This window comes from Pseudochaenichthys georgianus, chromosome 5, assembly GCF_902827115.2.
Source record: "Pseudochaenichthys georgianus chromosome 5, fPseGeo1.2, whole genome shotgun sequence".
Classification (NCBI taxonomy): domain Eukaryota; kingdom Metazoa; phylum Chordata; class Actinopteri; order Perciformes; family Channichthyidae; genus Pseudochaenichthys; species Pseudochaenichthys georgianus.
The window spans coordinates 1864385-1889695 of record NC_047507.1 but is presented as its reverse complement, the minus strand read 5'-3'; the positions used below and the strand labels follow the sequence as shown (position 1 = coordinate 1889695).

Here is a 25311-nt window from a genome sequence, read left to right as displayed (position 1 = left end):
GACAGGTAGAGGAGGTGCAGTGAGACAGGTAGAGGAGGTGCAGTGAGACAGGTAGAGGAGGTACAGTGAGACAGGTAGAGTGGGTACAGTGAGACAGACAGGTAGAGGAGGTGCAGTGAGACAGGTAGAGGAGGTACAGTGAGACAGGTAGAGTGGGTACAGTGAGACAAACAGGGGAGGTGCAGTGAGACAGGTAGAGGAGGTACAGTGAGACAGGTAGAGGAGGTGCAGTGAGACAGGTAGAGGAGGTGCAGTGAGACAGGTAGAGGAGGTACAGTGAGACAGACAGGGGAGGTGCAGTGAGACAGGTAGAGGAGGTACAGTGAGACAGGTAGAGGAGGTACAGTGAGACAGACAGGGGAGGTGCAGTGAGACAGGTAGAGGAGGTGCAGTGAGACAGGTAGAGGAGGTACAGTGAGACAGGTAGAGTGGGTACAGTGAGACAGACAGGGGAGGTGCAGTGAGACAGGTAGAGGAGGTACAGTGAGACAGGTAGAGGAGGTACAGTGAGACAGGTAGCAGTGTTTGAGTGACAGCTGGATGAACACAGCGCTTCTTGTTGGCCTCAGATAGACCGGCAGTGAGACGGGTTCTGGTTCCTGTTGGCCTCAGATTGGATCCAGATGTTGACTCTGCTACTGTTCGCACTTTCTTTCACTGCCTCACTGTTTTACTGTCTACCTGCAGACCTGTCTCACTCACACACTTCCTGTCTACCTGCAGACCTGTCTCACTCACACACTTCCTGTCTGTCTGCATACCTGTCTCACTCACACACTTCCTGTCTACCTGCAGACCTGTCTCACTCACACACTTCCTGTCTTCCTGCATACCTGTCTCACTCACACACTTCCTGTCTACCTGCATACCTGTCTCACTCACACACTTCCTGTCTACCTGCATACCTGTCTCACTCACACACTTCCTGTCTACCTGCATACCTGTCTCACTCACACACTTCCTGTCTGTCTGCATACCTGTCTCACTCACACACTTCCTGTCTGTCTGCATACCTGTCTCACTCCCACACTTCCTGTCTGTCTGCATACCTGTCTCACTCACACACTTCCTGTCTGTCTGCATACCTGTCTCACTCCCACACTTCCTGTCTGTCTGCAGACCTGTCTCACTCACACACTTCCTGTCTGTCTGCATACCTTTATCACTCACACACTTCCTGTCTGTCTGCAGACCTGTCTCACTCACACACTTCCTGTCTGTCTGCAGACCTGTCTCACTCACACACGTCCTGTCTGTCTGCATACCTGTCTCACTCACACACTTCCTGTCTACCTGCAGACCTGTCTCACTCACACACTTCCTGTCGGTCTGCATACCTGTCTCACTCACACACTTCCTGTCTGTCTGCATACCTGTCTCACTCACACACTTCCTGTCTGTCTGCAGACCTGTCTCACTCACACACTTCCTGTCTGTCTGCAGACCTACCTGACTGGGCTCTTATCTCCAAACGTCATCTCACTCTCTGGCTCTTGACTTTGGACAGAGATGTAGAACTCTGGATGTCAGTGTTCATTTCACATGGAGATATCAGGCATTATATAAACCTGAACTAACCATTAAAAGCTTTTTGGTCAGAGTAGTGACATGGTGTTCATTTCGGACCCTATGTTCACATTTGCTTATCTTTGGGAGTACTCTTTATTTCACGATCTGTAACACCAGTTTTATTTTGAAAATGATTGTCTGTCTCTACTTCCTGTCTGTCTCTACTTCCTGTCTGTCTCTACTTCCTGTCTGTCTCTACTTCCTGGGTTGCGTTCCAATAGTCCGTTTAGCTTAGGAACCTTCCTGACGGAGTGAACTGACCCGGAAGTCCCTCAGTGGCAGCCATGATAAGAGCCATTCGAATTCTCTAGATGAAAGGAAAGTAGGTTTCAAACTTCCTTTATAACCTCCTTTAGCTTCGGAACCACTGGACCTCCCTAACCGAAAGGAGAGGAGACAATGCTGCCCCACAATGCATTGCAGCCGCAGCATTTGCCGTCACTCAACAGTCGGCCATTCACGGACACAAACGATTATGACCGAGAAATGATATCATGAAAGTTACGGTGCTTATTAAGCATTTTAAAACGTATGTGGTAAGTTGCCAAAGTGCTTTGTTTTGAACGTTCGTCAGTATTATAATCAAAGAGAGAAATATGAACGTTAGTTTTCACTGAAATTATCAAATAAAGTCAACATTTCAGTCTTTACTGAGCTGTGTGGAGTTTGTTCAACTTTTAAAAGATGTTTGAATGGTGATATACACAGTGATAGATGTTAAGGACTAACGTTTATAATAAATACATCTGTATTGATTTAAGATCTTTAGTTCATACAATCATACGTATTGGGATCATTGGTATTAATGTGGACCGGAGGGAGAGGGTGACGAGCAGAAGTTTCACTTTCCTTTTTTATTTCAATTCCAACTTTGGTCATGAAGAATCTGTTTCTCTGTTGTCCACGTTCATAAAGCAAAGCAGCAGCATCAGAGCACGGAGCAGAGTCTCTAGATGAGTTCACAGTAGTCCCTCGTTCTTATTGAACATCCATGTTGTAGTCCGCTGGATAGAAAACTGTAGTTTCCATAGTTACCCCACAGCAGCAGACGCATATTCAGGACGTCCGCTGGCGCATCATAAACACGTCGGATAGTGAAAGTGCAGTCGATTCTCTAAAGTACTGCACTCTCTTCTCCTAAGTCCTTTTGAATTCTCCTATCCACTATCCCTTAACCCCGTGACGTTTCACTCAGAGGTCAAGGAATAGGAGATAGGGTTAGACGATAGGAGCTGATTGTTGGACTATTCGACTGCAGCCCTGGTGTATTTTTTCCTTCCCTCCCCAGCTGTGTCTTGTCCTTGTGATTAGTCGTTGTATTTAAATTCTGGTTTTCTGTTGTCAGATCCTCGTTATATCTTTTGTGGAAGTGGTTGAGTAGAGTTTCGTTAATTTAGTTTCACCTGGCCTTGCCCTGATCGACCCGAGTAAAGGTATTTCTGTTGAACTGTTGTCTGCATTTGGGTCCAATCTGCTCTAAACCCCTGACTCTTCAACAATTCAATGCTATTCTCTATAGATCAATTAAAAGGTAGATACCTACTCTTGACAATATTGAGTAGCACTACATTTTGAGGAATTCTGGGTTAGTTACAAACAAAAAACATTGCTTCCCAACAATGAAATGTAATCGTATTTTCTTGTTTGTTTACGTATTACCGGATCTTAACGTATCTTATAAAGTCTTCGTTAATCCACGTAGGAAACGGGTCGGGTAGGATCGAGGACTTTAACCCAGAAAACGCATGTTTATTCAAGTAATATACTTTACTAATGCACGTAACTTCAGACCTTACATCTTTAATCTTGATCTGAAGTAGTTTTGTTTCAATTCACTGCTTTAATCACGTGGTTTGGACTGATATCTAAATCTGGGAAAGAATACGCTACTAAACTAAATAAGCTACTTCAAAACCTAATCGAGGTTGCTAGTGTGTGGAGACGTGAACAGCTACAAGGACATTCAATTGGAAAACTTAGAGAATAGCCCAAAACACTTTCTGTAGCAAAACATCTCAACGCAGCGCGGAGTTGTTGAAGCTTTTTCTGCTGAGTCAGGATGAGGATTTCTTAGGTTAAATGTAAAATACGAACAAGTGTATATTTCACGTTACTACAATATTATGTTACTCAATTGTTGTTACTTGCTAGACATCAATAAAAACAATTCAGGGGTTTTTCCAGAAAAATAAAGTATGACAGCGCTAACGTCACTTCCGGACACAATTACGACCCTGAGTTACGGTTTCTTTACTTCCTCTACGGAAATAAGGACAGTAAAAGAAACTGATTCAGAAATCACCGTCCACCTGCAGACCGACCAGACATCCATCCCATATTTATTCGGATCTCCGTTAAAACCAAGCTGTCTCTGCCGTCTGACGCTCTATTTGACACGATGTTCATATATCTGGAGTAATTATAGAGTTTTCGAGAAATATTGTTTTCTGGCATGACTTTAACATTTTACCGGGAAATCTGCATTTTGGTATTCTGTTACCCAATTTAGACAAAACCCTGAAATTGAGCACTGTTCTCCCCTTTGGCGCCAATGGACAACACATCGTAAACCAAAGAAGTATGGCTCATTAATTAAAGTACTTAATCTACCTGTGTTACACATATTTGTAATTTGCACGTTAAAATCGGAGTGGAAACTTCTGCAATGTTAAGAGATTGAAATATCTCCAATTTTTTTTCCAACAAATTGGCCACGGTGGAAAAGTTTAAAGAAAATGCGACAACAGAAATGTTATATCTAATTTAACAGACATTTGTATCCAAAGAGACTTCATGAGTAAATTAATGATCATGTGTTTTACAGTGAAGACCTGAAACCATGAGATCTGTGTGAAGACTTCCTCACATGAAACCAACTCAATTCCATTTTCACATCGTGTTCTCCACATGGTTTTCCATCTCTTCAGCTTGACTGGACTTTGACTTCCGTCCAGCTGCGAATCGCCACTAAACAACTTATAATACTCACAAAAATGTAGGATGTAATGGGGAAACTTTTTTAAAATGTGGTTTAAATTTGGATGACAACTGTAATTTAATTCAGAGTTAGTCTCGGGACACAGTGGGTACTTCTTTAGGTCTGAGAGAAATCCATTCTTATTTTTGTGAAATGGTTTAACTTGTTTTAAATAAGACAATAATCTACTGTCCTATTTCTGTATTTACCTTCAGCCTGTCTCACTGCCCGTCTGCCTCTCTGCTTAACGGTCTGTGTGTCTGCCTGCATGCTGGCTTTTACACAGAGCATCACCTCCAGGCAACCAGTGTGAACCCAGAGCACACACACACAAACACACACACATATACACACACATACACACGTACACACATACACACAAACACACACACATACACACACACACATAGAAACACACACACACACACACCTACACACACACGCACACACACACACACACACACACACACACACACACACACACACACATAGAAACACACACACACACACACACACACACACACACACACACACACATAGAAACACACACACAGACACATACATCTATTTTTAAACCTCTGACTTGACGTTTTTTGAATCTCAAGGAATAAACAGGAATATTTCATTGTCTCTTGTTTCATTTCAAACACAACTAGGCACCATATTTGTGCACATTTTGTTAAAAAAAATCAGTGAAAACGTTTTGCTTTCTTACTTTAAACCAAACCCAGCCATAGAAACGAAGTAAATGCACTTCCAACATATTCAAATATTTTAGTTTTTAAGATCATCAGAGCTCTTTAACTGGATCCCCTTCCAGTAAAGATTTAGAAAAGTGAACTCCAGACTTGAATATGGACATTTTGAGGCTGTGTGAATCAATGTAATACATCTGCCAATCATTTTATCAAATAATGATCAAAACTTCCAAACACTTAAGGAAACAAACATGTAAATATATTAAGTTCGTATCATAATTTAAGACAATGAAAAGCATCACATTTTACCTGTAAAAAGATTGAACAAACGATGGTTTAACACCTTGATTGAAAAGTGACTCTTGTTTCAGACACAAAAATACATTATAAGCGGAAATAATCGTTAACTTTAACCCTAAATGTCATCAAAAGTTGTTCAAATCAAATTAAGTCCTGCTGAGGAGCATCCATTCCTGCAGGCTGCACACATTCATATCGTTAAAACATGCCATCCTGCATACTGTTGTGAAATTAACATGCACTTAAAGTCTAATAATTCATGCAACAAGTCTGTTTCTTTCTGACAGATTCGCCCCGGTTCTCCCAGGCGGATTCCTCTCTGCTGTACCCGGCTTCCCTCTCCCCTGCCCCGGATCCGCTCTCTCACCTGGGGTCGCTTCTGGCCGGAGGATGGGACAGGTAAGACCGGGGAAACAAGCTCCAAGAAGTTCCGAAACACACGCACAATGTCCCGGGTTAACAGAGGTACTGAATCCCAAACGGTGATTGTTCTTCGTGCTTCTCCTCCGTGTTGCTCACTGCGGGAATGAGGAGGTACAGCGATGGGGTGGAGGTATTAAAACTGCAGGAGGACAAGTATTTGTGGAGGAGGAGGAGACCACACCCCCATGCACTTTAAATTCCGAACAACGGGGAGCGAGCAGAGGTGGAAGAAATGCTCAGATCCTTCACTATACAGTAGAAATAGCAAAGTGTAAAAAGTATTCTGCTACATTGGGGTGTCAAACTCAAGGCCCGGGGGCCACATTCGGCCCGCGACTTCATTTTATGTGGCCCCACAAGAGCTTGCAAAGAATATAATATGTTTATTATACGGTTACATGCTACAGAAGCACGTTGCCCATAAACTACATGTCCCACAATGCATCTCAAATATGACTTTTTTCTCAGAATTTGCCTTTTTTTCTCAGAATTTGCCTTTTTTTCTTCAAAATATGCAATTTTTCATAGAATTCCTTTTTCTCAGAATTAGATTTTTATTTCAAAATGTCACTTCTATTTCTTTTTTCTCCAGAATTTGGCTTTTCTTTTTAAATCATTTTGGGACATACGCACTGAAAAGACTTGCAATTATTTGCCCTAGACTTCTGCTTTCAGACGTAGTCAATCATGAAGTTATTACCCTATCCAATGATAATCCAATGCAGAGGCAATGATGTAATATAATACATTATTTTATATATATGATATATTTATATATGTATTTTTATATAGTCTTAAAGTTACAACCGGCCCTTTGAGTGCAACCATAATGCTGATGTGGCCCGCGATGAAATTGAGTTTGACACCCCTGTGCTACAAGTTCAAATCCTGCATTCAAAATCTTACTAAGGCAAAAAAACAAACAGTTTTGACATCAACATGTGCCTAAAGTACTTGAGGAAAAGTATTTGGTTCATTTCAAAATGATATATTAAATGACTGGATTATGATTATGGATGCTTTAATGTGTTCATCACAGCTGGTACATGTGGTGCTACTTTTAATAAGTTGATATACTGCTGCTGGATATCTGTCGGTATATGTTAAGTATAGCTTAAACTGTCAAGGTAAGTAAAAAGTGTATCACTTACTTGCTAAATGTAGTGGAGATAAACAAAAAATACTCAGATAAAGTACAAGTACCTCAAAATAGAATTTAAAGAGGCCCTATTATGCTTCCCAGTGTGTTATGTAGGTTTTAGTGCATGTAAATGGTCTGCAAAGGCTCAGCTCCTCCATTGGACACATGGTGACATCAGTATGTTACACTTGCGCTCCTATTGGCTAGCACTCCAACAAATTCTATGTGATAGGCTAAGGGGCGGGACAGCTGTTGACCAATCACAACAGAGCGGGCAAGCTAACCAATCAGAGCAGAAACAATCTTATTTCTGAAGTGAATTGTAACTAAGGCTGTAGAAATAAAAGTAAAATGTACAATATTTCCCGTTTTAATTGGAGCAGAATAAAAGTATGAAGTGGCATTAAAATAAAATACTCAAGTAAAGTACAAGTACCCTTTATTTGCGCTTGAGTACAATATTTGAGTAAATGTATTCCCTTTTGAAATGTTTTCACAATCAGCTGATACTGATGGAAGGGCCTTTATTCATAATAAGTACTTTTACTTTGGCTACTGAAGTACATTTTGACTCCAGTACTTTGTGTACTTTTACTTGTTACAACATTTTTACAGTTCACTACTGCTACTTCTACTTGAAAGCCGAAGTACTTCTGAATATAACTCAATAAACAGCAGCCTCTTGCAGGAGGGAATGAGAAAAACACATCAAATCCACGGAAACGTAATACCAGAGGACATCCATCATGGTACAAACAGACTACAACTCCCATGATCCACCACACCGTCTTTTGTTATTGTTTTGAGCAAGACGATTACATTTTGGGTTGAGAGAAAATGTCCAATAAGATGTCTCCAAAAGCACATCTTGGTTTATTCCTTCTTTGTTCTAAATTAGTGGATTTTAACGTATTTCTACGTCGATAGAAATAACCAAGTAAAGTTCAACGACCTCCATTTTGTAATATTTCACAATTGTGCTTAATTACATCCCACTGCTGCTTTTAAGCGCAGGACTTTTACTTTTGGGAAGTACTTTCGCTGCGGTGAAGGATCTGTGTACTTCTTCCACTGCTGTGTTTTTGACACTACATTTAATTTAGATGACCCGTTATCCAAATTAACTTAGAATAAGTTCAATCAACCGCCAGGAAATATGGTCAGAACAGCAGAACATAAGCTTCAATAAGCCAAATATGTTGAAGTGCTGGTCCCTAAATTAACACCTGTTGAGCTGCACTCTCTAACTAAACTAAATATGATTGTAGTAATTTCAACTCTCAACCTCCTGAAGATTTACTTTTTTGGAGGTGAAAGTGCGTTTTTTTTCTCGTTTCATTCCTCCTTCACCCCTTCCTCCCTTTTTCTTTCTTTCCGTCCATTCTGTGTTCCCGGTGTGAAATGCCAGAAGCTCTAAACTCCCGAAACACTGACCTCTAACCTTTGAAGAGGACAAGGTCTAATTTAGACTTCTGCTGCCACTCTGGTGACTGAACACACACACACACACACACACACACACACACACACACACACACACACACACACACACACACAGCTGAGTGCGACCCCTGACCCCTGACCTGTGGAGGTGTTCAGGGTCACTGGGATCCCCTCATGTACGAACAAAACATTCAGTATTCGTCCGCAGACTTTCTTCCTTACAAGGAGTCGTCGCTCGGCTCTGAATACATGAACCTCTGTGAGAGTTAACAACCAGGAAACAAAAACACTACGGCTGTTAATCAATTTAAATATTGCAACGTGATGTATTGGCACAAGATTCCAGTTAGAAGCAAATGAGTGCTGTCGATCAGTGAAACAGTGTAATGCCTTTTATCCCATTCAAAATCCCAAGTTTAAAGTACCAGTATTTACCTTTAGGCGGGATAACACATAAACACATGTGGCGATGAAGTAAAGCAATGCATGACAACCTGGTAAGAGAAATGTGAGGGTTTTTTATATTAATATTAAATATAACATGATTTCTGGATTATTGGAATGAAATCCGACAATGTTCCCGACACTTAAAGCGTTTACAAAGTCGCTGTCAAAGAGAGCCGCTGTGAGGACACTCTGTATAATATTTGGACATAAACTAAATACTAAAATATTTGATGTGTATTTCACTTTGTGTGTCTGGTGTCACTGAGTCAGATTACCAGAACACTTTCAGATATAAAAAGAACCCTCGTATTTTTCAAGGTGTCACTATGCAGTGTTTCCATCCATCATTGGCATGTCTTTATTTATGTCACCGCTACGAAGTCCATTATGGAAATGGATTGAGTGTCTGGAGATGTTTAGTCTGAGGGGTTTTATAATCTTGTCAAGAAGGAGAACCACTTTACCCACTTTTCACTCGTCTGTGCCGCAGATACAGCTGAGAAATAGTCTGTTTAATTTGATGCCATATATCAAATATTCTCTTTTAACACCCTTGTGGTAATCACACTTGTTTTTTCCATCACGTTATTTGATTTAGAAACTGCAGTGTGGTAAAATGTGTTGGTTCAGTTAAAGATTGGGTTCATTGACTGGAGTTTGTATATTTATTTCTATAGTTCAAGTTTAATGAGCACATATCACTTCACATTCACTTGAGGTATCTAATCTAATATAATGTTATTTACAGTATTTAACATATTTCTTTTACCTGCATTCTTCCTAATGGCCAGCAGGGGGCTACTTTACCGGTTGCAAAAAAATAGCATAGTAGTCCATGAGAAAATGTCCTTACTTATTCCTTATTTATCACCTCAGTAATCATTTTTCCGTTACGTTCATGGTCTCAATCTGTAGTTTAAGTCTTCTTCAGTACAGCATGATGATCATATTGTAATAATAGTCAGTTATTTTGTTAAATAGCATTAAGGCAGACCGTGCTTTACCTTCTGAGCTCGCAAGTAAGACATCTTCATTCATGCAATACGAAGATTAATGATTACGTTTGTGTGGCGGTTTCGGGTTTACTTTCAACAGTTACAGGAGTTTGTTGTTGTGGCAGTACCTGAGTTGGCCACTAGGATCAGGCACATGGAAAATAAAACAATACTTCCTGGTTGTTTGTGACTGACATCTTTCTTGTCCAATCAGTGAGAGCGGATCAGAGTTATCAGAGCTGTCAGTTACCGGGTCGAGAAGCTCACGCTGACCAGAGCGTCACCATCCTGCACGCCAAGGTCGCTCAGAAGTCCTACGGCAACGAGAAGAGGTTTGAAGACCTTCTGTGTTTCTAACTCCAACCCTAAACATGCAACCGTTCAAAATGCATTTATAACTCAGGGTTACTACCAGTCTTTACAAGAGGTAGGAGGTAGGCAGTGATAGGAGAAATGTTTTGATTTCTCACTGAAATAAAAGTAATATTAACACATAAGTCTTGCATTCAAACCCTTACCCCAAGGTATCTAAATGATGCTTCTGTTCTACTTCAGTCTTCTATTAGATTATGTTTACATGCTTTTATGTTCTCACACAGTTTGTTTTAATGTGTTTAATTTTGCTTTGATTGGCTTGAAGGAGAATTGAAAATGATCACGGATTATTAAAGATTATATCGCATAGTAGTCACCAAAGTATATATTGGACATGTATCTTCCGAACATTGACATATTTTTTACGGACAAAAACGAATTTCTTCAAGACCTATCGTTCTGATTTGTTTGCCAAATAAGTTGAACGGTATCAAAACGTTAAACTATTGTTGGCCAACACCTATCTAACTTACTTTGTTTGATTGGTTGTAAGCTACGTAAATATGTAATGTCAGTTCCTCAACCTAGCACACAGGAAGTGGATGCCATTTCATACCATTTGTGCGCTCGATCTTAAGTCGTAGAGCAACAGAATCAGAAATACTTTTCAACGTTGGTTGTCTTCGGGGCTGGAGATACTCAAATGAGGGGTTTTATTCTATTCCACATCTGAACATCTTACGGAATCATATTTAGGATCTGGGCAGCATGATATGTCCTTTAAGTCTTTCCAACACCATACAGCTGATGTTCTCCTTTAAAGTCTGCACTGTTTCTCTCCCCGCAGGTTCTTCTGTCCTCCTCCTTGTGTTTACATCGGCGGTCCGGGATGGAGAGTCATGCAGAACCATCTGAAAGGTGAAGGCACACACATATTAATTGGAGACGTAAAAAACGTTGAAAGGAGGAAGAGAAAGGTAGAGCATTTAAAACCCAGATTGAACGATACATCTCTTTGAATCAGGGTTCGAGAAGCTCTGCGTTACTCTTCCTCCCTTCGTCCTTCTGTTCCTTCATCTTCATCCTTCCATTGTTGCTTTTTACCCAAATGTATCATCGTTTCTCTCCAGCGGCAGGTCATGGAGACGCTGTGTATCGAGTGTGTGGCTTTTTGTGTCTCGACAACAGCAGCCATTCTCAGGCCGACGCTTACAAACTGATGTTCAACGAGCAGCCCAACTCCAGGTGAGAGTGTGTGTGTGTGTGTGTGTGTGTGTGTGTGTGTGTGTGTGTGTGTGTGTGTGTGTGTGTGTGTGTGTGTTGTGTGTGTGTTTTTGTTTATCTGATGTATTGCCATGCACATACCTGTCCTCTGTGTTTGACTGTGTCTGTCACAAAGTCTCCTCCTGTCTCTCAAATCCCTTCGATGACAGAGGGAAAGTCAAACTGGCCTTTGTCCCGGTTAAACAAGCCCCCAAATTCCTCTCCAAACAACGAGATCTGTTGTATCTGTGCCTGTATGTGTCCTTGGCGGTGGATGAAACCAGATTCATAACGACAGCAATATGTAAATGCTCTACAAAAATAAAAATCCCAAAGTTGCCTCCAAAGGGAGTTTCTCTCCCTCGCACTTTGTTTACTTCCTGAACATAGAGACATTTGGCTAGCGCTCCAACACCTTGTACGTGATAGGCTAAGGGGCGGGACATCTCTAAGCCGTTGACCAATCACAACAGAGCAGGCCAGCTAACCAATCAGAGCTCTGGTTTCAGACAGAGGGTGAAAAGAGGTGCTGCAGCACAGGCAGTATGAGAGAAATAAAGAGCTTTTTGAACATTAAAGCCTGGAGACATGTAGAGACACTATCTACAATATGAACCTGACAATGAGCAGAATACTGTAGGGCCCCTTTAACGTGGCTTAGAGATCATAATTGTATCCACGAAGAGGAAGACTAGTAGAACCTGAAAATGAGCATAACATAAACCCCTTGAATAAAGGTTAAGCTGTGAATCATGTTAATAGAGGCTCTTAAATCAGAGCAACAGCTGATAGGTCGGCTCTGGGTGATAAACGGCTGCTGACCTCAGATCTGTTGTGTCTGAGCGACAGACAGCTCTGTGTCTGTTTACCCAGACGGACCTTCGCCTCTTTATTACTCTCACTCTACTGTGAACTCGACAAACAGTCGTGTCTGACAGGAAAACGACGTGTGTGTTCACTGGCCTCCTCGTTCACTCAAGCAGAAAACAAGACACACACATCGCTGTGAAGAGAAGAGCTGCAGCGAATAGTCGATCCACAGGAAAGAAAACGCCACATTTTCTTGATAATTGCTTTATCGATGATTTCATTCTCGTGCAAAAACTTGAGATAATGTCGTTTTCTACGTGTCAAATATGTAGATATCAGCTTTTTTCTGTATTTTATCATATTAACGTTAATACATTTGGATTTTTGACTGACAAAAGACCTTTGAAGACATCTACGACTTTGCAAAACTGAGAGATATTAGAATATTTCAGTATTTTCTGATATTCAATGGTTACTGGTTATATGTAAGCTTTATAAACCTTTAAGGATTATGAATGTCGTATATATATATTGTGCTTGCTTTTATTTATTATAACATGTCATTTATATGTAAAGCACATTGTGTTGCGTGTTATAATGTGTGAACTGTGCTATGTTGAAATGATTTTTGAACACATACAGAACAAAGTCCATCCCAGTTTCTTATTTCCAAGGTGATGTCTTTGTCTCCACTCTGTTTAAATAAAGTTTCAGTGTGTCGTGTTGTGTTTCAGATGTTCGCCTCGGCCAAGTCCCTGTTCATCTCGGACCAGGACAAGAGGAAACACTTCTGCCTGCTGCTGAGGCTCTTCCTGGGAAACAGACAGGAAGTGGGATCGTTTCAGAGCCGGATGATCAAAGTCATCTCCAAACCGTCGCAGAAGAGACAGTCCATGAAGAACGCGGACCGTGAGTTCGATCACCAACGCACCAAGCATAATGTTACCAATACATTTGATAAATGTCATGTATATGGCATAATCAAACATCCAGGGTCCACTCAGCCTCACACACAAACTACCTACTGTCAGCACAGACTGAGTGAGGATATTTAAAATGTTGGCCGGTCCCCGTTTGTGTGGATCAGTTAACTTGATACAGACATGCATTACAATTGTAACATACATACAATTGCTTATGCTTTTAAAATGTTGGCAGGAAAATCTGCGACAAATGTCCACAGACAAAAATGTTAGGATATAAAAGAAAGAGCATTGAGTCACATACACGGAAACATACACAAAAATAAGTTTAAAAATAACGAAAGTCCACACACACTTTGGGATAGACCTTCAACCGCCTGTTTGTGTGTGTGTGTGTGTGTGTGTGTGTGTGTGTGTGTGTGTGTGTGTGTGTGTGTGGTGTGTGTGTGTGTGTGTGTGTGTGTGTGTGTGTCTAAGTCTAACCAGATGCAAATGATGCTCCGATGGTCATCCAATAAAATGCACATTCCTGGCAGGAAACCAATGTAACTCTGAGACCCTGTGTGGTGTGTGTTTAAATGTGTGTGTGCCTGTGAGTCCGTCCTTACAGTACCCCTCTGTTTCTGTGTGTGTTGTGTGTGTGTGTGTGTGTGTGTGTGTGGTGTGTGTGTGTGTGTGTGTGTGTTGTGTGTGTGTGTGTGTGTTGTGTGTGTGTGTCCGTCCAGTGTGTATCTCGTCGTGCTCCAGAGTGGCTTTGTTTAACCGCCTGCGCTCTCAGACGGTCACACGCGTTACCTCTCCGTGGACAGAGGATTTCATCGCCAGCGCCAAACAGTGGACCGCCTTCACCATCATGCTGGGTACGAGAGTGTGTGTGTATTTATATGTACAGTATATACAGTCTATGCATGAATTGACTGTTTGACATCTCACGAGCAAAGGTATTTTTTATAATCCAGAATTTTCCTTAAAGGGGCTCGAATAAGCTTTTGGGGTTTTCCTTTTCCTGTGGTGTGTTATATAGCAGAGTCACATACACGTACTTCTATTGGCTAGCGCTCCAACGGCCAATCAGAGCAGACTGAGCTCTGGTTTCAGACAGAGGGTGCACAGGCGGTATGAGAAAAATAAAAAGCTTTTTGAACATGGAGACATGTCACAGTAGAGACACTATACTAATATGAACCTGAACATTAGCAGAGCAGGCTACATCTTGAGCGTGACTCAAGATTTAATTTGTTTGTCCTTGTGATTAGTCGTTGTATTTAAATTCTGGTTTTCTGTTGTCAGATCCTCGTTATATCTTTTGTGGAAGTGGTTGAGTAGAGTTTCGTTAATTTAGTTTCACCTGGCCTTGCCCTGATCGACCCGAGTAAAGGTATTTCTGTTGAACTGTTGTCTGCATTTGGGTCCAATCTGCTCTAAACCCCTGACTCTTCAACAATTCAATGCTATTCTCTATAGATCAATTAAAAGGTAGATACCTACTCTTGACAATATTGAGTAGCACTACATTTTGAGGAATTCTGGGTTAGTTACAAACAAAAAACATTGCTTCCCAACAATGAAATGTAATCGTATTTTCTTGTTTGTTTACGTATTACCGGATCTTAACGTATCTTATAAAGTCTTCGTTAATCCACGTAGGAAACGGGTCGGGTAGGATCGAGGACTTTAACCCAGAAAACGCATGTTTATTCAAGTAATATACTTTACTAATGCACGTAACTTCAGACCTTACATCTTTAATCTTGATCTGAAGTAGTTTTGTTTCAATTCACTGCTTTAATCACGTGGTTTGGACTGATATCTAAATCTGGGAAAGAATACGCTACTAAACTAAATAAGCTACTTCAAAACCTAATCGAGGTTGCTAGTGTGTGGAGACGTGAACAGCTACAAGGACATTCAATTGGAAAACTTAGAGAATAGCCCAAACACTTTCTGTAGCAAAACATCTCAACGCAGCGCGGAGTTGTTGAAGCTTTTTCTGCTGAGTCAGGATGAGGATTTCTTAGGTTAAATGTAAAATACGAACAAGTGTATATTTCACGTTACTACAATATTATGTTACTCAATTGTTGTTACTTGCTAGACATCAATAAAAACAATTCAGGGGTTTTTCCAGAAAAATAAAGTATGACAGCGCTAACGTCACTTCCGGACACAATTACGACCCTGAGTTACGGTTTCTTTACTTCTACGAAATACGGAAATAAGGACAGTAAAAGAAACTGATTCAGAAATCACCGTCCACCTGCAGACCGACCAGACATCCATCCCATATTTATTCGGATCTCCGTTAAAACCAAGCTGTCTCTGCCGTCTGACGCTCTATTTGACACGATGTTCATTATCTGGAGTAATTATAGAGTTTTCGAGAAATATTGTTTTCTGGCATGACTTTAACATTTTACCGGGAAATCTGCATTTTGGTATTCTGTTACCCAATTTAGACAAAACCCTGAAATTGAGCACTGTTCTCCCCTTTGGCGCCAATGGACAACACATCGTAAACCAAAGAAGTATGGCTCATTAATTAAAGTACTTAATCTACCTGTGTTACACATATTTGTAATTTGCACGTTAAAATCGGAGTGGGAGTGGAAACTTCTGCAATGTTAAGAGATTGAAATATCTCCAATTTTTTTTCCAACAAATTGGCCACGGTGGAAAAGTTTAAAGAAAATGCGACACACAGAAATGTTATATCTAATTAACAGACATTTGTATCCAAAGAGACTTCATGAGTAAATTAATGATCATGTGTTTACAGTGAAGACCTGAAACCATGAGATCTGTGTGAAGACTTCCTCACATGAAACCAACTCAATTCCATTTTCACATCGTGTTCTCCACATGGTTTTCCATCTCTTCAGCTTGACTGGACTTTGACTTCCGTCCAGCTGCGAATCGCCACTAAACAACTTATAATACTCACAAAAATGTAGGATGTAATGGGGAAACTTTTTTAAATGTGGTTTAAATTTGGATGACAACTGTAATTTAATCAGAGTTAGTCTCGGGACACAGGTGGGTACCTTCTTTAGGTCTGAGAGAAATCCATTCTTATTTTTGTGAAATGGTTTAACCTTGTTTTAAATAAGACAATAATCTACTGTCCTATTTCTGTATTTACCTTCAGCCTGTCTCACTGCCCGTCTGCCTCTCTGCTTAACGGTCTGTGTGTCTGCCTGCATGCTGGCTTTTACACAGAGCATCACCTCCAGGCAACCAGTGTGAACCCGAGCAAACACACCAAACAACACACACATATACACAACACATAAACACGTACACACATACACACAACAACACACAACACATACACACACACACATAGAAACACACACACAGCACCACCTACACACACACGCACACACACACACCCACCACACACACACACACACACACACACATAGCAAACACACACCCACACACACACACCCACACACACACACACACATAGAAACACACACACAGACACATACATCTATTTTTAAACCTCTGACTTGACGTTTTTGAATCTCAAGGAATAAACCGGAATATTTCATTGTCTCTTGTTTCATTTCAAACACAACTAGGCACCATATTTGTGCACATTTTGTTAAAAAAAATCAGTGAAAACGTTTTTGCTTTCTTACTTTAAACCAAACCCAGCCATAGAAACGAAGTAAATGCACTTCCAACATATTCAAATATTTAGTTTTAAGATCATCAGAGCTCTTTAACTGGATCCCCTTCCAGTAAAGATTTAGAAAAGTGAACTCCAGACTTGAATATGGACATTTTGAGGCTGTGTGAATCAATGTAATACATCTGCCAATCATTTTATCAATAATGATCAAAACTTTCCAAACACTTAAGGAAACAAACATGTAAATATATTAAGTTCGTATCATAATTTAAGACAATGAAAAGCATCACATTTTACCTGTAAAAGATTGAACAAACGATGGTTTAACACCTTGATTGAAAAGTGACTCTTGTTTCAGACACAAAAATACATTATAAGCGGAAATAATCGTTAACTTTAACCCTAAATGTCATCAAAAGTTGTTCAAATCAAATTAAAGTCCTGCTGAGGAGCATCCATTCCTGCAGGCTGCACACATTCATATCGTTAAAACATGCCATCCTGCATACTGTGTGAAATTAACATGCACTTAAAGTCTAATAATTCATGCAACAAGTCTGTTTCTTTCTGACAGATTCGCCCCGGTTCTCCCAGGCGGATTCCTCTCTGCTGTACCCGGCTTTCCCTCTCCCCTGCCCCGGATCCGCTCTCTCACCTGGGGTCGCTTCTGGCCGGAGGATGGGACAGGTAAGACCGGGGAAACAAGCTCCAAGAAGTTCCGAAACACACGCACAATGTCCCGGGTTAACAGAGGTACTGAATCCCAAACGGTGATTGTTCTTCGTGCTTCTCCTCCGTGTTGCTCACTGCGGGAATGAGGAGGTACAGCGATGGGGTGGAGGTATTAAAACTGCAGGAGGACAAGTATTTGTGGAGGAGGAGGAGACCACACCCCCATGCACTTTAAATTCCGAACAACGGGGAGCGAGCAGAGGTGGAAGAAATGCTCAGATCCTTCACTATACAGTAGAAATAGCAAAGTGTAAAAAGTATTCTGCTACACAGGGGTGTCAAACTCAAGGCCCGGGGGCCACATTCGGCCCGCGACTTCATTTTATGTGGCCCCACAAGAGCTTGCAAAGAATATAATATGTTTATTATACGGTTACATGCTACAGAAGCACGTTGCCCATAAACTACATGTCCCACAATGCATCTCAAATATGACTTTTTTCTCAGAATTTGCCTTTTTTCTCAGAATTTGCCTTTTTTCTTCAAATATGCAATTTTTCTAGATTCCTTTTCTCAGAATAGATTTTTATTTCAAAATGTCACTTCTATTTCTTTTTTCTCCAGAATTTGGCTTTTCTTTTTAAATCATTTGGGACATACGCACTGAAAGACTTGCAATTATTTGCCCTAGACTTCTGCTTTCAGACGTAGTCAATCATGAAGTTATTACCCTATCCAATGATAATCCAATGCAGAGGCAATGATGTAATATAATACATTATTTTATATATATGATATATTTATATATGTATTTTTATATAGTCTTAAAGTTACAACCGGCCCTTTGAGTGCAACCATAATGCTGATGTGGCCCGCGATGAAATTGAGTTTGACACCCCTGTGCTACAAGTTCAAATCCTGCATTCAAAATCTACTAAGGCAAAAAAAACAAACAGTTTTGACATCAACATGTGCCTAAAGTACTTGAGGAAAAGTATTTGGTTCATTTCAAATGATATATTAAATGACTGGATTATGATTATGGATGCTTTAATGTGTTCATCACAGCTGGTACATGTGGTGCTACTTTTAATAGTTGATATACTGCTGCTGGATATCTGTCGGTATATGTTAAGTATAGCTTAAACTGTCAAGGTAAGTAAAAAGTGTATCACTTACTTGCTAAATGTAGTGGAGATAACAAAAAATACTCAGATAAAGTACAAGTACCTCAAAATAGAATTTAAAGAGGCCCTATTATGCTTCCCAGTGTGTTATGTAGGTTTTAGTGCATGTAAATGGTCTGCAAAGGCTCAGCTCCTCCATTGGACACATGGTGACATCAGTATGTTACACTTGCGCTCCTATTGGCTAGCACTCCAACAAATTCTATGTGATAGGCTAAGGGGCGGGACAGCTGTTGACCAATCACAACAGAGCGGGCAAGCTAACCAATCAGAGCAGAAACAATCTTATTTCTGAAGTGAATTGTAACTAAGGCTGTAGAAATAAAAGTAAAATGTACAATATTTCCCGTTTTAATTGGAGCAGAATAAAAGTATGAAGTGGCATTAAAATAAAATACTCAAGTAAAGTACAAGTACCCTTTATTTGCGCTTGAGTACAATATTTGAGTAAATGTATTCCCTTTTGAAATGTTTTCACAATCAGCTGATACTGATGGAAGGGCCTTTATTCATAATAAGTACTTTTACTTTGGCTACTGAAGTACATTTTGACTCCAGTACTTTGTGTACTTTTACTTGTTACAACATTTTTACAGTTCACTACTGCTACTTCTACTTGAAAGCCGAGTACTTCTGAATATAACTCAATAAACAGCAGCCTCTTGCAGGAGGGAATGAGAAAAACACATCAAATCCACGGAAACGTAATACCAGAGGACATCCATCATGGTACAAACAGACTACAACTCCCATGATCCACCACACCGTCTTTTGTTATTGTTTTGAGCAAGACGATTACATTTTGGGTTGAGAGAAAATGTCCAATAAGATGTCTCCAAAAGCACATCTTGGTTTATTCTTCTTTGTTCTAAATTAGTGGATTTTAACGTATTTCTACGTCGATAGAAATAACCAAGTAAAGTTCAACGACCTCCATTTTGTAATATTTCACAATTGTGCTTAATTACATCCCACTGCTGCTTTTAAGCGCAGGACTTTTACTTTGGGAAGTACTTTCGCTGCGGTGAAGGATCTGTGTACTTCTTCCACTGCTGTGTTTTTGACACTACATTTAATTTAGATGACCCGTTATCCAAATTAACTTAGAATAAGTTCAATCAACCGCCAGGAAATATGGTCAGAACAGCAGAACATAAGCTTCAATAAGCCAAATATGTTGAAGTGCTGGTCCCTAAATTAACACCTGTTGAGCTGCACTCTCTAACTAAACTAAATATGATTGTAGTAATTTCAACTCTCAACCTCCTGAAGATTTACTTTTTTGGAGGTGAAAGTGCGTTTTTTTTCTCGTTTCATTCCTCCTTCACCCCTTCCTCCCTTTTTCTTTCTTTCCGTCCATTCTGTGTTCCCGGTGTGAAATGCCAGAAGCTCTAAACTCCCGAAACACTGACCTCTAACCTTTGAAGAGGACAAGGTCTAATTTAGACTTCTGCTGCCACTCTGGTGACTGAACACACACACACACACACACACACACACACACACACACACACACACACACACACACACAGCTGAGTGCGACCCCTGACCCCTGACCTGTGGAGGTGTTCAGGGTCACTGGGATCCCCTCATGTACGAACAAAACATTCAGTATTCGTCCGCAGACTTTCTTCCTTACAAGGAGTCGTCGCTCGGCTCTGAATACATGAACCTCTGTGAGAGTTAACAACCAGGAAACAAAAACACTACGGCTGTTAATCAATTTAAATATTGCAACGTGATGTATTGGCACAAGATTCCAGTTAGAAGCAAATGAGTGCTGTCGATCAGTGAAACAGTGTAATGCCTTTTATCCCATTCAAAATCCCAAGTTTAAAGTACCAGTATTTACCTTTAGGCGGGATAACACATAAACACATGTGGCGATGAAGTAAAGCAATGCATGACAACCTGGTAAGAGAAATGTGAGGGTTTTTTATATTAAATATTAAATATAACATGATTTCTGGATTATTGGAATGAAATCCGACAATGTTCCCGACACTTAAAGCGTTTACAAAGTCGCTGTCAAAGAGAGCCGCTGTGAGGACACTCTGTATAATATTTGGACATAAACTAAATACTAAAATATTTGATGTGTATTTCACTTTGTGTGTCTGGTGTCACTGAGTCAGATTACCAGAACACTTTCAAGATATAAAAAGAACCCTCGTATTTTTCAAGGTGTCACTAATGCAGTGTTTCCATCCATCATTGGCATGTCTTTATTTATGTCACCGCTACGAAGTCCATTATGGAAATGGATTGAGTGTCTGGAGATGTTTAGTCTGAGGGGTTTTATAATCTTGTCAAGAAGGAGAACCACTTTACCCACTTTTCACTCGTCTGTGCCGCAGATACAGCTGAGAAATAGTCTGTTTAATTTGATGCCATATATCAAATATTCTCTTTTAACACCCTTGTGGTAATCACACTTGTTTTTTCCATCACGTTATTTGATTTAGAAACTGCAGTGTGGTAAAATGTGTTGGTTCAGTTTAAAGATTGGGTTCATTGACTGGAGTTTGTATATTTATTTTCTATATTCAAGTTTAATGAGCACATATCACTTCACATTCACTTGAGGTATCTAATCTAATATAATGTTATTTACAGTATTTAACAATATTTCTTTTACCTGCATTCTTCCTAATGGCCAGCAGGGGGCTACTTTACCGGTTGCAAAAAAATAGCATAGTAGTCCATGAGAAAATGTCCTTACTTATTCCTTATTTATCACCTCAGTAATCATTTTTCCGTTACGTTCATGGTCTCAATCTGTAGTTTAAGTCTTCTTCAGTACAGCATGATGATCATATTGTAAATAATAGTCAGTTATTTTGTTAAATAGACATTAAGGCAGACCGTGCTTTACCTTCTGAGCTCGCAAGTAAGACATCTTCATTCATGCAATACGAAGATTAATGATTACGTTTGTGTGCGGTTTCGGGTTTACTTTCAACAGTTACAGGAGTTTGTTGTTGTGCAGTACCTGAGTTGGCCACTAGGATCAGGCACATGGAAAATAAAACAATACTTCCTGGTTGTTTGTGACTGACATCTTTCTTGTCCAATCAGGAGAGCGGATCAGAGTTATCAGAGCTGTCAGTTACCGGGTCGAGAAGCTCACGCTGACCAGAGCGTCACCATCCTGCACGCCAAGGTCGCTCAGAAGTCCTACGGCAACGAGAAGAGGTTTGAAGACCTTCTGTGTTTCTAACTCCAACCCTAAACATGCAACCGTTCAAAATGCATTTATAACTCAGGGTTACTACCAGTCTTTACAAGAGGTAGGAGGTAGGCAGTGATAGGAGAAATGTTTTGATTTCTCACTGAAATAAAAGTAATATTAACACATAAGTCTTGCATTCAAACCCTTACCCCAAGGTATCTAAATGATGCTTCTGTTCTACTTCAGTCTTCTATTAGATTATGTTTACATGCTTTTATGTTCTCACACAGTTTGTTTTAATGTGTTTAATTTTGCTTTGATTGGCTTGAAGGAGAATTGAAAATGATCACGGATTATTAAAGATTATATCGCATAGTAGTCACCAAAGTATATATTGGACATGTATCTTCCGAACATTGACATATTTTTTACGGACAAAAACGAATTTCTTCAAGACCTATCGTTCTGATTTGTTTGCCAAATAAGTTGAACGGTATCAAAACGTTAAACTATTGTTGGCCAACACCTATCTAACTTACTTTGTTTGATTGGTTGTAAGCTACGTAAATATGTAATGTCAGTTCCTCAACCTAGCACACAGGAAGTGGATGCCATTTCATACCATTTGTGCGCTCGATCTTAAGTCGTAGAGCAACAGAATCAGAAATACTTTTCAACGTTGGTTGTCTTCGGGGCTGGAGATACTCAAATGAGGGGTTTTATTCTATTCCACATCTGAACATCTTACGGAATCATATTTAGGATCTGGGCAGCATGATATGTCCTTTAAGTCTTTCCAACACCATACAGCTGATGTTCTCCTTTAAAGTCTGCACTGTTTCTCTCCCCGCAGGTTCTTCTGTCCTCCTCCTTGTGTTTACATCGGCGGTCCGGGATGGAGAGTCATGCAGAACCATCTGAAAGGTGAAGGCACACACATATTAATTGGAGACGTAAAAAACGTTGAAAGGAGGAAGAGAAAGGTAGAGCATTTAAAACCCAGATTGAACGATACATCTCTTTGAATCAGGGTTCGAGAAGCTCTGCGTTACTCTTCCTCCCTTCGTCCTTCTGTTCCTTCATCTTCATCCTTCCATTGTTGCTTTTTACCCAAATGTATCATCGTTTCTCTCCAGCGGCAGGTCATGGAGACGCTGTGTATCGAGTGTGTGGCTTTTTGTGTCTCGACAACAGCAGCCATTCTCAGGCCGACGCTTACAAACTGATGTTCAACGAGCAGCCCAACTCCAGGGTGAGAGCTGTGTGTGTGTGTGTGTGTGTGTGTGTGTGTGTGTGTGTGTGTGTGTGTGTGTGTGTGTGTGTGTGTGTGTGTGTGTGTGTGTGTGTGTGTGTGTGTGTGTGTGTGTGTGTGTGTTTTTTTTATCTGATGTATTGCCATGCACATACCTGTCCTCTGTGTTTGACTGTGTCTGTCACAAAGTCTCCTCCTGTCTCTCAAATCCCTTCGATGACAGAGGGAAAGTCAAACTGGCCTTTGTCCCGGTTAAACAAGCCCCCAAATTCCTCTCCAAACAACGAGATCTGTTGTATCTGTGTGCCTGTATGTGTCCTTGGCGGTGGATGAAACCAGATTCATAACGACAGCAAATATGTAAATGCTCTACAAAAATAAAAATCCCAAAGTTGCCTCCAAAGGGAGTTTCTCTCCCTCGCACTTTGTTTACTTCCTGAACATAGAGACATTTGGCTAGCGCTCCAACACCTTGTACGTGATAGGCTAAGGGGCGGGACATCTCTAAGCCGTTGACCAATCACAACAGAGCAGGCCAGCTAACCAATCAGAGCTCTGGTTTCAGACAGAGGGTGAAAAGAGGTGCTGCAGCACAGGCAGTATGAGAGAAATAAAGAGCTTTTTGAACATTAAAGCCTGGAGACATGTAGAGACACTATCTACAATATGAACCTGACAATGAGCAGAATACTGTAGGGCCCCTTTAACGTGGCTTAGAGATCATAATTGTATCCACGAAGAGGAAGACTAGTAGAACCTGAAAATGAGCATAACATAAACCCCTTGAATAAAGGTTAAGCTGTGAATCATGTTAATAGAGGCTCTTAAATCAGAGCAACAGCTGATAGGTCGGCTCTGGGTGATAAACGGCTGCTGACCTCAGATCTGTTGTGTCTGAGCGACAGACAGCTCTGTGTCTGTTTACCCAGACGGACCTTCGCCTCTTTATTACTCTCACTGTGAACTCGACAAACAGTCGTGTCTGACAGGAAAACGACGTGTGTGTTCACTGGCCTCCTCGTTCACTCAAGCAGAAAACAAGACACACACATCGCTGTGAAGAGAAGAGCTGCAGCGAATAGTCGATCCACAGGAAAGAAAACGCCACATTTTCTTGATAATTGCTTTATCGATGATTTCATTCTCGTGCAAAAACTTGAGATAATGTCGTTTTCTACGTGTCAAATATGTAGATATCAGCTTTTTTCTGTATTTTATCATATTAACGTTAATACATTTGGATTTTTGACTGACAAAAGACCTTTGAAGACATCTACGACTTTGCAAAACTGAGAGATATTAGAATATTTCAGTATTTTCTGATATTCAATGGTTACTGGTTATATGTAAGCTTTATAAACCTTTAAGGATTATGAATGTCGTATATATAATATTGTGCTTTGCTTTTATTTATTATAACATGTCATTTATATGTAAAGCACATTGTGTTGCGTGTTATAATGTGTGAACTGTGCTATGTTGAAATGATTTTTGAACACATACAGAACAAAGTCCATCCCAGTTTCTTATTTCCAAGGTGATGTCTTTGTCTCCACTCTGTTTAAATAAAGTTTCAGTGTGTCGTGTTGTGTTTCAGATGTTCGCCTCGGCCAAGTCCCTGTTCATCTCGGACCAGGACAAGAGGAAACACTTCTGCCTGCTGCTGAGGCTCTTCCTGGGAAACAGACAGGAAGTGGGATCGTTTCAGAGCCGGATGATCAAAGTCATCTCCAAACCGTCGCAGAAGAGACAGTCCATGAAGAACGCGGACCGTGAGTTCGATCACCAACGCACCAAGCATAATGTTACCAATACATTTGATAAATGTCATGTATATGGCATAATCAAACATCCAGGGTCCACTCAGCCTCACACACAAACTACCTACTGTCAGCACAGACTGAGTGAGGATATTTAAAATGTTGGCCGGTCCCCGTTTGTGTGGATCAGTTAACTTGATACAGACATGCATTACAATTGTAACATACATACAATTGCTTATGCTTTTAAAATGTTGGCAGGAAAATCTGCGACAAATGTCCACAGACAAAAATGTTAGGATATAAAAGAAAGAGCATTGAGTCACA

The 25311-nt window shown here is 40.4% G+C and overlaps 1 protein-coding gene across 1 annotated transcript in view; it reads left to right on the top strand.

The window, feature by feature from the left end:
• Positions 1-12323: 12323 nt before the first annotated feature.
• LOC117447344 (recombining binding protein suppressor of hairless-like protein) overlaps positions 12324-25311 on the top strand; it is a 23622-nt gene continuing 10634 nt past the window's right edge. The window contains 9 exon segments of the mRNA XM_034084052.1: positions 12324-12374; positions 13116-13290; positions 14114-14164; positions 17516-17562; positions 17564-17628; positions 21879-21995; positions 22826-22896; positions 23109-23224; positions 24822-24996. Of these exon segments, the coding sequence (XP_033939943.1) occupies positions 12324-12374; positions 13116-13290; positions 14114-14164; positions 17516-17562; positions 17564-17628; positions 21879-21995; positions 22826-22896; positions 23109-23224; positions 24822-24996 (868 nt within the window).